We start from the raw sequence: 15837 nt of genomic DNA, 5'->3' as shown, positions 1-15837 counted from the left end.
GGGTTCAGTGAGATTTGCATACAGCAGCAGACAGGAGCGAAGGCTACAATGGCTGTATCTGCTCTGTCCAGGCATTTTATTATTTCCAATTGTGTGTGTGAATGGTAGCCTACATCGGAACTTGTAATTAATTATGCTGTAAATGTTAAGCTGGTTTGAAATGAAAATGGGCAATAGAACTTATCTCTTGCCTAATAAGTTGTGGTACAAGCATATCTAACGTTAATGCTTCGTGCATTAGACATATATAATATGATGTCTACCATTAATGTAATAACTGCCAATAATGTGCTAATTTTCCCCCTTAATGTAATAAAGGCTGATACAGTAATAACTTACCAATATCATACTAACATATTTGAATCAAAAAGGCATCACATTATTACATTATAGGCTTTATTACACAAAAAAAAACTGTAAAATTGTTATGTTATTAGCAGTTATATTAACAGTAGTTTACAGTAGCTGCTATTAACAGCAGTGATTAGCTGATACAGACCCTAACAATCGTGACATCACACAATTTCTTTTGACTGCTTATGATTTTTTGCACACTATTGTACACACACACACAAACATATATATATATATATATATATATATATATATATATATATATGTAGATATTTATATGGTTGATTGCCCACAAAACTCAACTGTGATTAATCAGCCTGTTCTCCAGACAAAAGAACAGTGAAAACCATTCTAACTTAACCTACAAGAAGCAATTCCTGAACACAAAGAAGAAGATGTGCTAGATGTCTTTATGGGGACTCTGCATTCAAGTCTATGGGCAAAACCCTAATCCCAACTATGAAAACGTTATCCCCTACCCGCCCGAACCCACACTCGTTGCTGTTGTAGTTCTCTCCTATCATTTATATTGTCACAATAAACTATATCCTAAGATATACAAGTAAAAAGTTTGTATATAGTATAGCATGAAAAATAATAAGAAGAAAACTCAGCCAGAGTGGAATTGTTTATATATATATATATATATATATATAAACACTCGTGCGCTCTTGCGTTGTGTACACCCAAAATGACGATTCCACCATACACTGCGGCTAGGCTATATCGAGTGTGATGTTACCTGCAAAAGACGCAAGCTGATCCCAACTTCACTTTGCTACACGTCCATTGTAAAAGCAGGGCCACAAATAAAACACCACCTACCTCTCTGTGCTCAATTCAAACGGAAAATGTCGCCAAATCCATTCGCCATTTCACTATGTGCTGGCTAGTCATGGCGCGAGCATTAGCTGCGGACGCGAACAGCTTCAGCTTATCTTGCCACAATTCAGCTCGACTGTTTAAACTTCAGCGAAACACAACATTCTGTGTTAAGTGAGAATTCTAACGATAAATAATAATTACTTACATCGTTCAATGGGCGCCCTAGGAATATGTCCTACCGCTACTCCCATCCACTTCTAACTTAACTCGTCCATCTGTGTGGGGGTGCGCAAGAACGATGGGTGCCGTGAAGCTGCAGGAAAACAAACTTAAAAACCTGCACGGAAATATATTAAACGTGGAGGAGTTAGTCGGCAAAAGTGAGGAATTACAAAAAATAAAATAAAAAAACGATTTCTCAAGAAAAGATCATAAAACAGGAAAATGGACAATAGCTCATGGAGTGATATTGCACACTGTACCTTGATTGTAACATAACTGCTCTATAATACATAATCGATTATATTCAATAGCGTTCAGGATTTGGGTGACGTGTACACAGCACAATAATCATTGTGATAATTCCACACTTGCTGCAATACGTTTTCATGACTGTATTGGGGATATATGCGGTCCGAAAAATACGTCCGCCTTGTGCTAAATGTGGACCAAAACAGACGGACTACGCAGCCCAGTTTTCAAGGAATAGTCTTGTTCCAAATAATTGCCACAACGGGCCGACCAGATTTAGCCCATAAAATAATGTCCTGTGGACATTTGTTGCTCAATGGCTTATGTCTAAGGTGGAAACTAGGGAATAAGATGCGAACTTAAACCTCGTTCCTGACAGACATGTAAAGGACCTTTTTTGTTTTTCATTTTTAGAAACGTAGCGGAGGAGAAAAAATATGAAAACATTTATTTATTTATTTTATTTCGGGAATTCGTGACTTGACTATTCTTACATAATACAAAACTTAAATTCTAAGATAAGCACGGTATACATTTTCCAAAAGTGATGTTAAAAACATTTCACTTGTTCTTCTTGTAAAGCTGATTGTGCGTAGAATATATCCACCCCCCCCCCAAATCAATTTCGAGTCTTAAATATAGATTTAAAAATAAACATTACGGTATCTTAGCAGAATGTGACGCAAAAGTGCGGTTTTTGCGTATTAGAACGTATCTACACGTCATTTCGAGTGGTATAAAAAGGAGAAAGAGACGAGACATCCACATTTTTGAATAATGATGGCACACGACATGGAGCGAGTACTGATGTCCCCGGCTTTCGAAGTGTTCAACAAGCTTCGGCTGGCAGGACAGCTTTGTGACGTGGTCCTCATCGCAGACGGTGTTAAATTCAACGCCCATAGAGTAATTCTGTGTGGCTGTAGCTCCTACTTCCAGTAAGTAGCTGTGACCCATATATGAAGATGCGAAAACAGCAAGGAGTCAGTTTTTATCTCTCGTTAGCAATAACTTCTCCTTGGCAATAAGGCTCTAGGATGACAGAAAGTTTATATTAATATACATTATATTAAATTATATTAATGTAGGTCAGTGCTGATGAGAAATATTTCTGATAAGTGTACCACCTTAACTTTTACCATATAATAATAATAATAATAACAATAATAATGGTATAGATATGAAAAGGGGACCATGTCAAACAGGCAAAACAAAGTATTCCGGGGCACTTGCCCACCAGCCCAAGTAAAATATATTAAAGGGGGAGCTACTGTTGGAAAAATAAGAATTAAAGCCCCTGGTCCCTAGTTCTTAGATGCCTATGTGATCATCTGTAGCAGGGGTCCTTATCTCTGCTTAATTTCCATTTGGGGGTCCCTGGTTCAGAAGATTTAGAAAAGCCCTTATTTAACTTTGCCTGCAAAACCCATATTTATTAGATGAGTCACTTCTGGATTGTTTTCAGGGCTCTGTTCGCCACTGGCTGGAGTGACTCAGGAAAGCGGGAGTACCAACTCCCAGGCATTTCCCCAGAAACACTGAGGCAGGTCATAGAGTACGCCTACACGTACTCTGTGGTCATCACAGCTGACAATGTGGAGAACCTCCTGGTAGCTGCTGATTATCTCAGTGTCTTGGGCATCGTGCAGCGCTGCAGTGATTTCCTGCATGAGCAGCTCTGCCTCAACAACTGCATTGGCCTTCTTAAAATCGCCGATGTCTACTGCGTAAACGAGCTGCACCAGTCTGCATTCAACTTCATCTTGAAAAATTTCAAGGAGGTTGCCATCAGCTCAAACGAGTTCCCAGAACTAAGTCTTGAACAACTTTCTGACATCATAGAGCAGGATGAGCTTAATGTCAGAGAAGAGGATGTGGTGTTTGAGGCCATCCTCCGTTGGATCGAGCACGAGCCTGCCACCCGAGAGGCCCACATTTCAGTCCTATTGCCCAAGGTGAGTATAGTTATACTATGTTCTCATTGACTTGTGTATATAGCAATAGAATGCTCATTGAGTGAAGTCCTTATTACTGTAGCTAAAGACCGATTTCCATGTCCCATAAGTGTACAACCAAGGCTTCCAGGTATTACACCTGGGAGGAGAGTGTAACAAATAATGGAAAACAAAACACTCAGATGTCTTACATTAAACAAGTGTAGCTGACACATCTGAGACTTTCAAAGTAAATAGCTTCAGCTAAAGAAATTAAAATTTGCACTTACTGCTGTATCCTTAATGTTAGGAATTGCTCATCTCCAGAGATTCACAGAAAGCACTAAAGAACTCATGGGAATTCTCTCATTGTTTCCTGTGTAGATTCGGATGGCTCGTATGGATCCGGAGTACTTCATGAAAATCGTCAAAGCTAACGATCTGGTGAAGGGCAATGCGGCGTGCAGGCCAATTATCAGTGATGTACTGAAGATGATATATGATCTCGACGATGAAAGTCCACGATCTGACTTTGAAAGGCCACTGATTCGCCCGCGCCTACCCGCTGACATTTTATTGGCCATTGGTGGCTGGAATTTCCGCACAACCAATTGGACTGAAGCCTATGACACCCGGGCTGACCACTGGGTCGATATAACACAGGGGCAGGAGACTCGCCAGTCCGGCCATGGCAGTGTGTGTTTAAATGGCTTCGTGTATTGTTTTGGGGGTTATGATGGCCATAATTTCACCGATGCTGTGCGCAGATTTGACCCCGTCGCACGGACATGGCAGCACATGGCCCCGATGCACTGGCGCCGCTGTAGTGTCAGCGTGGCCGTAAGTAACGGCTTCATCTATGTGATGGGTGGCCGTTTAGGCGTGTCGCCTCTGAATATCGTAGAGCGATATGACCCAAATGCCAACGAGTGGACCATCATCCAGCCCATGAACGAGGAGCGACAGGATGCCAGTGCCACCACCCTGAATGGAAAGGTAGGTTAATAGGAGGGCGTCTTACTGTGGTTACCCTCATTTTCCCCTTGAAATTGATTATGTTACATACTCAGTAGCTCGCTTTGTCTTCAAATGGTTGATTTCAATCCATAATTGTTAATTCAGTAAACGTCAGTGTTTAGATAAAACATAAATGACCTTGCATTGTTGCTCTGCATTAGTGGCACATTGGGCAGTGCTGTGGTGTCCAGCTCTGTGTTTTTGCAATTTTGCCCACAGCCCAAGACTTGTGAGATACAATAACTGGTGTTAACATAGGAGCTTTACCCAATTCCAGTCCTGGAGGGTCAGAATCCTAAACAATTTGCAGATTTCCCTATTCAAACAAACCTAGTGAACTTAATTAGCTGATTAAGCTGCGGTTCACAAGGGAAATGATCACAACTAACTGTAAATTCCCTACCAATGCCCATGTGCTTCCTGTGGTAGGTTCCAGGTTCACCACCACCCTGTACTGAATAGACTTTTATGGAAGGTGGATGGATTAAACATCCATTAGCTAAATGTACATTTACGCTTTCTAGATCTCCATCTCCAATCATGTACAGCATAACACACATCACTTGTGAACCATCTTTCCTAGATATATATTTGTGGGGGTAGCAATGGAGCTCAGACCACTTCCACTGCGGAGTGCTATGATCCTCTCACGGGCGAATGGACCTTGATCGCTCCCATGCGCACTCGCCGACGTGGCCTTGGAGTTGCGGCATATCAGGGAAACATCTATGCGGTGAGTGATTCCTTTCTTGTACTCTGAAACAAAGGAGTCAAATCTCAAGATTTATCTGAGACTCATATTTTTTGTCACTGCTGCTGTGTCACAGATTGTAATGTGCTTAAAACAAACAAAAGAATTCAGTGGATAAAATGACCTGCTGGGAAGGCCCATCTCAGTACACATATGCTCCCTGCATATCTGGGTTATAAACGAATACGCTTAGTAAAGCTTAGTAAAGCTTAGATTTTTTAGTATAGTTATATTCTGTAGTTCCAGACTATAATTGCTCTGTTGTTGTTTTTTTCAGTGTCTGACTACAAGTATTATTTTTAGTACTAATAAACATAATAATAAAAGCAAAATATATGAACATAAGAAGTCTTTTTTTGATGGTTGACAGTTTTCGCTGAATTGTACCGGTTTTCTGTTGCCCAAATCCCCTTTTTTCACTGCAGTTATGTTGACATGTATGTTGAACACAAATTAGTAATAAGCTTGTGTCCTATATACACAATGGGAGGTTCTGTGCAGCCTGCTATTATAGGGCGATAATTCCTTAAGAGTTCCTGACTTCGAGAAAGCTGATATTTACTTATCCGTTTGGTACCCGAGTGATCACTTACCATTGGTGTCTCGCAGGTGGGCGGTACCAACGGGGTTCATGCAGTGCGGAGTATGGAGGCTTATGACCCTGCAACTAACCAGTGGCACGCTGCGCCTCCCATGAGACAACAAAGGAGCTATTTCGGCATCGCAGTGGTGGACGGCTTGCTGTTTGTAATGGGAGGCTCCGATGGGTTCGAAGTCACTGCAAAGGTGGAATGTTATGATGCAGAGAAAGGCAGCTGGTACCGTGCGCAGGACATGATTACGCCTAAGAGGAACTTCAGCTGCTGCACAGTGCCTGCGCACCCCCGCTTCGTACAGTACGCTGCACCTCGCCCACCTGCCCCCATCTGCCTGCCTGGTGGGTAACTAGGTTATCATGTCTAACGTTAATGCTTCGTACATTAGACCTATATAATATGTGCCCTAGAGAGGTAAAGTGGGCTATCCCACAAAAACAAAGTTTTGAAAAAATGAGCTCCAAAGTGTGCCTATACCCTATAATTGATATACATCATAGGTAGCACAGATCTCAGTATATTTAAAAGATAGATAGACCCTCAATAATTAATATTGGACACTAAACTCATTTTTGACTGACATGTGGGATAGCCCACTTTACCTCTCAAGGGCACATATGATACCTACCGTTAATGTAATAACTGCCAATAATGTGCTAATTTTCCCCCTTAATGTAATAAAGGCTGATACAGTAATATCTTGCCAATACCATACTAACATATTTGAATCAAAAACGCACCACATTACTACATTATATACTTTATTACACAAAAAACGGGAAAATTGTTATGTTATTAGCAGTTATATTAACAGTAGTTTAGCTGCTACAGACAGCAGCTATTAGCTGCTATTAACAGCAGTGATTAGCTGCTACAAACCGTAACAATCGTGACATCACACAATTTCTTTTGACTGCTTATGATTTTTTGCACACTACTGTACACACACATATATATGTACATATATATGTATATGGTTGATTGCCCACAAAAATCAACTGTGATTAATCAGCCTGATCTCCAGACCAAAGAACTGTGAAAACCATTCTAACTTAACCTACAAGAAGCAATTCCTGAACACAAAGAAGAAGATGTGCTACGGCCCTGCTACACGCACACACACACACACACACATATAAGGTATCTGTATCTTTGTGGGGACTCCATACTGAGTTCCAACCCGCAACACAATTAATCAGTGAGGAAATTCATAGTATTATCTCTTGTTATGTTATTTTTTAAAATTATTTATAATGTATTTAAAAGCCTATGGCAAACAGTAAGTTAATGAATTGAAATTACAGGTAACCACGTGCTCAACAAGTAGCTGGCAGGGAACAAGGGAAACGCTACAGACTGACAACAGGGGAGGACAAGAAAGACTGACAACACGTGGGACGAGATGACCAATGACACCTACTGGCCAAACAGGGAAGGGACACAGAATGGGACAGTTAAATAACATTGGCATTCCCTGAAGGGTTTGGCATTCCCTGAAGCCAAGCTGTTAATTATTGTACTCCACGCCACCTCTGGTGATTGAATTGCAATGTAATGATTATGTTGTTCTATAATCTTATTGAATAAGTGTTATAAGTTGTTGGAAGTTATTTTTGTATTCTTTTATACTTCATTTTTAACAGTGTGATTTTTGACCTGACAGCTTTGTTTGGCAGTAAAAAGCTTTAAGGGGGCAGTTTAATGGCTCTATACACAGCAATGTGTATAATGGCCAAAGTGTTCTTATTGAATATGCTTAGATTATTTTTGTATACATTTACATTTTTATTTTACAGACTTTATGTAAAGGCAACCAGCGCTTAAAAGTTTAACGTTTAAATAAATGTCTTATTTGGAGAACAATGGGTGGAAAAAATGTTATTTGTTGTCTGAAAACCAAAATACTTTTGAGAGCTTTGTACGATTTGTTAGCAGAATTACCTTATAGACCTGATACACTTTTGAATGCAATATAATTCTCCATGGCAGTAACCCAGCTGACTGGTGGAGCAAGTTCATTTTGTCTCTGCAAGACTTCAAAGTGAATTTGAAGATCATCGTCTCCACAAAGACTATGAAGATTTTCAGGAGATACATGGAATCCACAGTTTCTTCCATTAAACCTAGAGTGCAATCCAACAAAATGTTTCAATAACAAAATTTACATTTCAAAAACTGGCTTCTGGTTTGTCAGATGGGCAGTGTGCATTCCATAACTACTTGTAGTCATCTAGTTCTTTTTGCAGGACACCCAGAAAGCTGAATACTGTAGCAGCAAACATTTCTGTTGGTAACAGCCATTAAAGGGATTCCTCCGTCCAAAATTGCCCCCTAGTGGTGGAATATTGCAACGCAAATAATGGAGATTTCACTTCACTGTATTTTACAGCTAACGAAAATGTAATGTGTGTGTGTATACATTTTTTGTTTCATACATTTAAATGTACATTTTTTATATAACAAACAACATTACTTTATAGTTGTTTAAAAGGCGGAAACTTCAATGTACACGAAGTCACCAATAAATTACATCTATTTATCTAACATGTTATATAATATACATACTGTGTTTGAAAACTTTGAAAAGCTTTACGATTTCAGGACAGATCAGCCACTCTATTAGGAACATTACGCTTTTTCGTTGTGGGTGTTAGCTTTGCTGCTGCTATTAATACTAATAATACATTAGCACAAAAAAAGGCTGCATACGCCAAACTACGTCTTGCTTGTAGGTTAAAGACGTTTGACGTTCATTGCCGTGGGAAACTGCGGTTCTAGTGCTAAACCACTACCGAAAAGACTACAAAAGCTGCGTCGGTTAAAATAGAAGCGCCCCGTCAGGTTTTAAATAACTTTCTGTGTTGGCTATCGGTCCGGGTCTGTATGGGACAGCTTCTGGATCCGGACCTGGACCGCGGTCTGCCTGTTACCTCTGGTCTAAGTTATTCACTGGCAAATCAGGGTGCGCTTTTCTCAAGAATATTAATTTATCTTCCTAAACCACCCAGCAAAACGCAAATTCGCCACCGGGGTGTCCAATGAGCTCCGTACAGGCCATTTGGAATGGTGGGCATCGTTGGTAGGTTGGTTCTTACTTGAATGTGTAATATTTACAATTGAGATAGTACTTAGTTATTGTCGGTTATTAGGTGTATAATGCTACGTAAGTGGTGATGAGTAAGTTGAATATTATTTGCTGTAAATTAGAAGTAAAAATTCTGAAGTTAAAAGGCATTGGACCATTAAAATACATTGGATACATGGAAATGATTTGTACATTAGACATTCAGTTGAAACCTGTAAGAGGAATTATTTTTTATATTGGAAATGAATATGCTTACCTGTACCTTTGAGAAAGAAAATGAGATCAGCTATAAAACAAAAAAATCAATTAAAGAAAATGCCAGAACATCTAACACATTTCCCTGCACCCGGTTTTCTATCGCTCTATCCTGCCTGACAGCGATAACAACACTATTTGAATTTAAATCAGCAAATACTTAAAAGCCAATGATTGGATCATTATTACGGCTCAGCTGCGTTATGCAGCACTAAAGTGAAGTCAGCTGAGTACCTGAATCTCCTGAATGGCCAGGTTATCCCATCAATGGAGTTTTCCTTCCCTAATGGGATTGGCGTATTCCAGGACGAGAATGCCAAGATTCATCGGGCTCAAACTGTCAGAGCGGTTCAGGGAGCACGAGGAATCATTTTCACATATGAATTGGCTACGACACAGTCTTGACCTTAACCGTATTGGAAGTCTTTGAGTACTTAAGAAGACATTACGGAGTGGTTTAACTCATGTACAGTATTTTACAAGAATGAAGAACATATATGACTAATGACACATACATTTAATATAGTTTGCGCATGAGTGTTAATATGCGTTATATATTGATATATAAAGCTTACAGTATATGACTTTGGTAAAAAAGCCAATTTGTCACCCTGTGCTGTGACTGTTCAAGTGCAATTCTAAGGGAAATTTAAGCTAAAATACAACTGCGAAACAAAGAAGTAATGATTTGAATTATGTTGCGATAAACACTGATATTGTTTTGAAATATTTTGTCATATTACCCTGCCCTACCCTTGTCAACTCACTTCAAAAAATTCAAACCATCCCTGTTTTATAACCGGCTGTCTGCCTTTAAAAATCTCAAGGCTGTAAAACGTTTTTTTTTTTTTTCCCAACCTTAATATTCCATTATCTGATTTATGAATTGTGTTTATAAACTTTAGTCACAGCCTGATTGCTTGCTGATTGTATGATTTAATCGGAGTATTATGGATATTGTATTGTATTTCCTGCTGTCTCTTGTGAATGTGATTATTTTGTTTTTGTTCTATTCCACAGACGCTGTTGTACATCAAGGGGCCCAGGTGTCGGCTATAAGAAAAAAATCAACACAGGAATTTGTGAGTTGAGGCACCAGGTGAAGCGGATAAGGAACATGGAAAAACCGGAGCAAGTTAAACAGGATAACAGGCTGATCTTCATTTCTCTTTTCCTTCATCAGTTCCACACCTTGTTTTAATAAGTGAAGACGTAAGACGGCCTGTTAAACAGGATAGCAGGCGGTTCTTTTGGGTCTTTTATTTTTCTTTCCTTGCTCCGGACCCTCTGCTCACGTTGAAAGTTTGACGGCTGAAGGCCAAATAAGTAATAAGTTTGACAACGTGCTTTTGATATACTTTATTTTATAACCATTACACATAGACGAAAAATTATTTAGTATGTATCAAAAAAGAATTAGAGACGTTTCTTGACTGAATACCCATTAGTCTGTGGCCTGCACCTGGCTGGTATGTTGTAAATAAATGTTATTATAGTCTTTATAATTGTGTACATGAATTGCACGTACACGTTACTATTTAAATGTGAATATTGGTAGTACATAGAAATCACGCACACATACAGTCATGAAAAAGAAAGTACAGAACCATGGTTTTACGCATCAGAACATGTATAGGATTTTGTCTCTGCGTCTACCCCATCTTGCTTTTCATAGCTTTGGGGGGGTCACAGCACAGGGTCACCCATTGTGTGGCACCCCTGGAGCTGGGGGTAAAGGGCCTTGCTTACAGTCCCACAGACATGTGACTGTTCTGCCAAAGCCAGGCTCAAACTAGTGGACCAGGTAATCCATGTCAGGAAGGACACTTCAAGCTACTCCAGGTTTTACAAACTACGTTAAAACTGAAAGGCACCTGTGCTTGGCTAAACAGCTCACGTCTTCTTGTGCTTTGACTGCTTTGATTGAAAAACTCATCCAGCTGTTAGACATTAACATTAGTGGCATATGCATGATTATAGGAGACTGACCAATCAGCACGCAGCAAGGCCTCGGCGCATAACTGAGATCCAGGTTCTTTTAATTAAAATGGTATTTTAAAAATCCTGTCATAGTTCAATGTGTCCTCCCTGACATGGATTATCTGGTCACCATAACAAAGACAGACTCTGCTATTCCGGAAGGCTAAATGAGAAATCTCTGTGGCTAATGTTGATTCTCCAGGAACTATACGATGATTCGTGACGACAGCCAATAAGATTTGCTGGGATAAATGTGATGTACATGAGTATGCATCAATAAAAAGGTCCAATCTTGGCTTATTTGCCTGTATAACTGATGTTTAATGTATGACCCTGTCTGTAATAATGTTACAATACAGTAAAAATGAAGTAATTCTGGACAAATAATAATGCTTAATCCCAGCAGTTGCATTAGCTTACAATGATGCTCCAAACAGTGTAATTTAAAAAATAATGGCTTTACTTATCGAAAATACCTCTTATGCATGATTATTAAACAGGCTTTTCTACAGGCCTGCCAGCAGGTGGCACCCTGGATAGTTCAGACAGTTACCAAGGATGCGGTATTTATACAAAATATCACGTATATTAAATCACAGGGACACGGAAAAAAAAACAGCAGAAGCTGGTAAAAGGTGTATACTGTAAGTATGACAGAGAGTTTGGGCATGAACCCATAACCTGATGGATTTTCCTTCAAGGTCTGCTATTTTACACCTTTGTGATTTACTGTTAAACTGTTTGACTTTTTAACAGAAATGGCATCTGCTCAATAAAAAACAGCGTGTTTCCTTATATATTGAAGGCATGTAGGACTGTAAACACAGGGGTTTTTTTTATCTAATACCTGGAAATGAATTTCAGCTGTTTTTCATCATTTCTCAGACAGATAATCATTGTGATGTGAGCTGCGGAGCTAAGGGGGAAATAATTTCAGGTTCCCAGTAAGCAGAGAGGCATCACACGCTGGATGGCAGGTTCCCAGTAAGCAGAGAGGCATCACACACTGGATTTCAGGTTCCCAGTAAGCAGAGAGGCATCACACACTGGATTTCAGGTTCCCAGTAAGGAGAGAGGCATCACTTGCTGGATTTCAGGTACCCAGTAAGCAGAGAGGCATCACACACTGGATTTCAGGTACCCAGTAAGCAGAGAGGCATCACACACTGGATTTCAGGTTCCCATTAAGGAGAGAGGCATCACACACTGGATTTCAGGTTCCCAGTAAGGAGAGAGGCATCACACACTGGATTTCAGGTTCCCAGTAAGGAGAGAGGCATCACACACTGGATTTCAGGTTCCCAGTAAGGAGAAAGGCATCACACACTGGATTTCAGGTTCCCAGTAAAGAGAGAGGCATCACACACTGGATTTCAGGTTCCCAGTAAGGAGAGAGGCATAATACACTGGATTTCCAGTTACTTCACACTAAGTCTAATTGCAACTCTTCAGATCACACCACTTATCTGTTCTGTATTCCTTGGGCGCTGACATGGCGGCCATATCCTACAAACTCCTTTCAAAAGACATCTATATGCTAACTGCTTCTCCTGAAAACTTCTAATTTGCCATTAGACAGGTATTCAATAACTAGCATTGACTGATCTTTTCGTGGCCCTGATACATATTCAGACATTTGATACAACCAGTCATATTTTCCCACAGTTAAGTACAGAAATACAGCTGTATCGCTATACAGTACATAAATAAAAGTAACCATCATGTAATTTAAGAAACCGAATAATAAAAACTATTATTTTTACTTAAATTAAATTTCCAGATTTCAATAATTCCACAATTTCATAAAACAAATTGTCATCAGTATTAGGAATGCAACTCGACGGAGATGTATGAATGATGAGCCAAAGAGATGCAAATGATTTCTTACTGGTTCAGACGGCGCATCTGACAGGCCGATGACAGAGATATGATGTCTAAGAAAGAAGGTGGACATTTTCGTAAAGACTGCTAAGAGTAACAAGCAAATGATTAATAACTGGTGTAACCTGTGACAAGCAGGAGATGAGCAGATCGATGATATCATGACAAAGCAAATTATTTCTCACTCAGAAGAAAATGACAAGCCAAGACAGAGTAACTGCAGGGAATTCTCTACATGAGAAAAGGGCGAGTTTCTATTGAGCTCCAGGATATGATTAGCTGGCTTTAGTGCTGAAGTAATGCCTGGTTCCCAGTCCTACTAGACGATTAATGATGTCCTGCTACCTGCTGATGACATTTTACTGGGTTTTCACATTTTCCTAGAGGGGTCTTGCTAATCCAAAGCACTAACCGAAAACCAGTGGGTGATATTAGACGTCATACCTGTGCCACTGCAGGGATACATATGGAATACTGTAGTGGTTTAGCTGAATTGGTGTTTTAAAATTCTCCACTTCACATTTGTATTTTTAACGGTATTTGGTCGTTCTTATGTCTTTTGTCCATGTCTCAATATGTCAATGGGTGGATTTGTATACCCCTGAAAAACACCCCACCCTACGTCTCAGACCCCAAACTTCACTCTCACCTCTGTAAGTGCATGTGTTTTAAAAAGCAGAGCATCGTGGGATACGTGATGACAGACATAGCCCAATGTACTTTTTCTCGTGCACTTTTCAAATAAAGCTTGATTTCAGCCCGTGTTTCATGCTTCTTGTAATATATTTGTACGTCTGTAAATGCGCTCAGGAATTTACATTAGCAGCGGAAAGTGGCCGAGAAGGTGAAAGCTGTCGCTTCTGTAATTTTCTCGGCGTCTGACCTTTTCGCGACGTGAAACGTTTGAAAAAGGTCAGCTATGCACAGAGCAAAGTTTGCATATTAATTGCATATTGAAAGAAGGCGTCCCGTTCATTCGCAGCTCGTAATTACCCAAGCGTAAAGTTTAATTAATAATTCTGTAACTTGTAATGCTTTATAATGTTGAAATAGTTTTATGAGGATATACCATTTGGGTCCCACATGGGACACACACATCTTTAGGTTATGCCAGGCCTGGGCAGTCTTACCCAGAAAGGGCCACTGTGACTGATTGGCTGAAGAGTCCTGCGTTTGAACAGACCTAAAGGTCATCCCAAAAACTTGCATTCACACCGGCCCTTTTCTTGTGTCGCTCTTTTTTCTACACTTCAATTTGCCAACTGAATATTTTCCTTTTTTTAAAATGATCCTAAATAATAAATTCATTTGTTCAAGCTTAAATTAGAAGACACGACCGTAAGCAACAATATACATTTTCATAACCGAATATATATATTTAGGCTACTCCTGAACCTTTGTACAGTACGTTCTTATTGCTTTATTTTAAAAATTGCTTTTATTTTCTCACAGTTTATAAATGACCAAATGCACGTGTGTGAAGTGAGAAATCGATGATTTTAGAAATGATGTGTGCGGGGGTTCGGGCTCTCTACAGATTGGGCTTAGCGTTTGAGGAAGAGAAGGATTGTCCGAGTGGATCTGAAGTAATTTCCAGGACTGTGTTTGTGCAGTGTGCTGTGCATGATGCAGGGGCCTTTCTGTCAAACATCACTGAGATGTAAGTAATTGAGCAGTTAGATGTCACCAGAGCACCCCCTCAGTCTGTAAATGGGTTTGCTCATCATGGCCTGTGACCAATAAAGAGACTTTTCTTCACGGTGGACAGAAAACGTCGCAGGCATTTCGACACTCTGTTATGCAACTACATATCTTCAATATTTATATAGGATAATGATCCCCGTTGAGAAATTGTCCTTTCGCCTACGTGGTCTTGCTCTCCGTGAGACACGCAGAGACAGGTGAGAGCGAGCTTGAGAGTGACGCCGCATGATCAGCCATGACATAGCACCCCTGGAGCTGGGGGTTAAGGGTTTTGCTCAAAGGCCTAAAACATCGTCACACTGCCAAACACTGGATTTGAACCGGCGACTTTACGATCACGGGCCCAGAGCCCTAACGTGTGGAGCCACACACAACGTCACCATTTTCATATTTAGTTCGTCTTGTTATTCCAAAGAAGCACCAAAGCAAGCAGATGTTTGAAGGGTTTCACATGCAAGCTTGTTATAGCAGAATTCCCTCTCAGACGACACCCTTGTTGTTAACATTTAATTAATTTTCTGTTTAAATTAAACCTGCCCCATAGCTCACATTAAGGACGGAGGACATAGGGGAGCGGCATGGATAAGCAGAGTGGGGGGGGGGGGGGGGGGCATTATGGGGTGTTCTATATTTAATTACAGATGGCTTTGCTGCAGTACCTGCAGTAATACTCTAACCTGGTAAATGCACTCAATTGAATATAGCGATAATACTCCAACCTCATAAAAGCATAGAAAACTTTACTGGCCAGAATAATAATACTCCAACCTCATAAATATGCAGTATACTTTACTGGACAGGTGAATAATACTCCAAATTCACAAATGCAGTGCGGTGCAGTACACTGTTGCCTCACACCTCTGGGACCAGGGTTCGAGTCTCCGCCATGGCTCCACGTGTGTGGAGTTGGCATGTTCTCCCCGTGTCATCGTGGGGTTTCCTTTGGGTACTCCAGTATCTCCCCACAGTCCAAAGACATGCTGA

General features: G+C 40.2%; 1 protein-coding gene across 1 annotated transcript; it reads left to right on the top strand.

The window, feature by feature from the left end:
• Nucleotides 1-2339: 2339 nt before the first annotated feature.
• On the top strand, nt 2340-7811 carry LOC125722852 (kelch-like protein 10). Its single transcript, XM_048999029.1, has 6 exons — nt 2340-2588; nt 3116-3605; nt 3969-4580; nt 5185-5334; nt 5962-6289; nt 7253-7811. The coding sequence occupies exons 1-6, from the start codon at nt 2428-2430 to the stop codon at nt 7273-7275; spliced, it is 1764 nt and encodes a 587-aa protein (XP_048854986.1). The 5' UTR covers nt 2340-2427; the 3' UTR covers nt 7276-7811.
• Nucleotides 7812-15837: the final 8026 nt, after the last annotated feature.

The sequence above is a fragment of the Brienomyrus brachyistius genome, unplaced genomic scaffold, assembly GCF_023856365.1.
Source record: "Brienomyrus brachyistius isolate T26 unplaced genomic scaffold, BBRACH_0.4 scaffold43, whole genome shotgun sequence".
Lineage (NCBI taxonomy): Eukaryota > Metazoa > Chordata > Actinopteri > Osteoglossiformes > Mormyridae > Brienomyrus > Brienomyrus brachyistius.
Note: the sequence above shows the minus strand (reverse complement) of the source record. Positions and strands in the feature narration are given on the sequence as shown.

Excerpts from the sequence above, each read along its gene's own strand:
- LOC125722852 (XM_048999029.1), top strand. The coding sequence starts at position 2,428 with ATGATGGCACACGACATGGAGCGAGTACTGATGTCCCCGGCTTTCGAA. Across the intron at positions 2,589-3,115 it reads GGCTGTAGCTCCTACTTCCA|GGCTCTGTTCGCCACTGGCT; the intron begins GTAAGTAGCTGT and ends GATTGTTTTCAG. Across the intron at positions 3,606-3,968 it reads TTTCAGTCCTATTGCCCAAG|ATTCGGATGGCTCGTATGGA; the intron begins GTGAGTATAGTT and ends TTTCCTGTGTAG.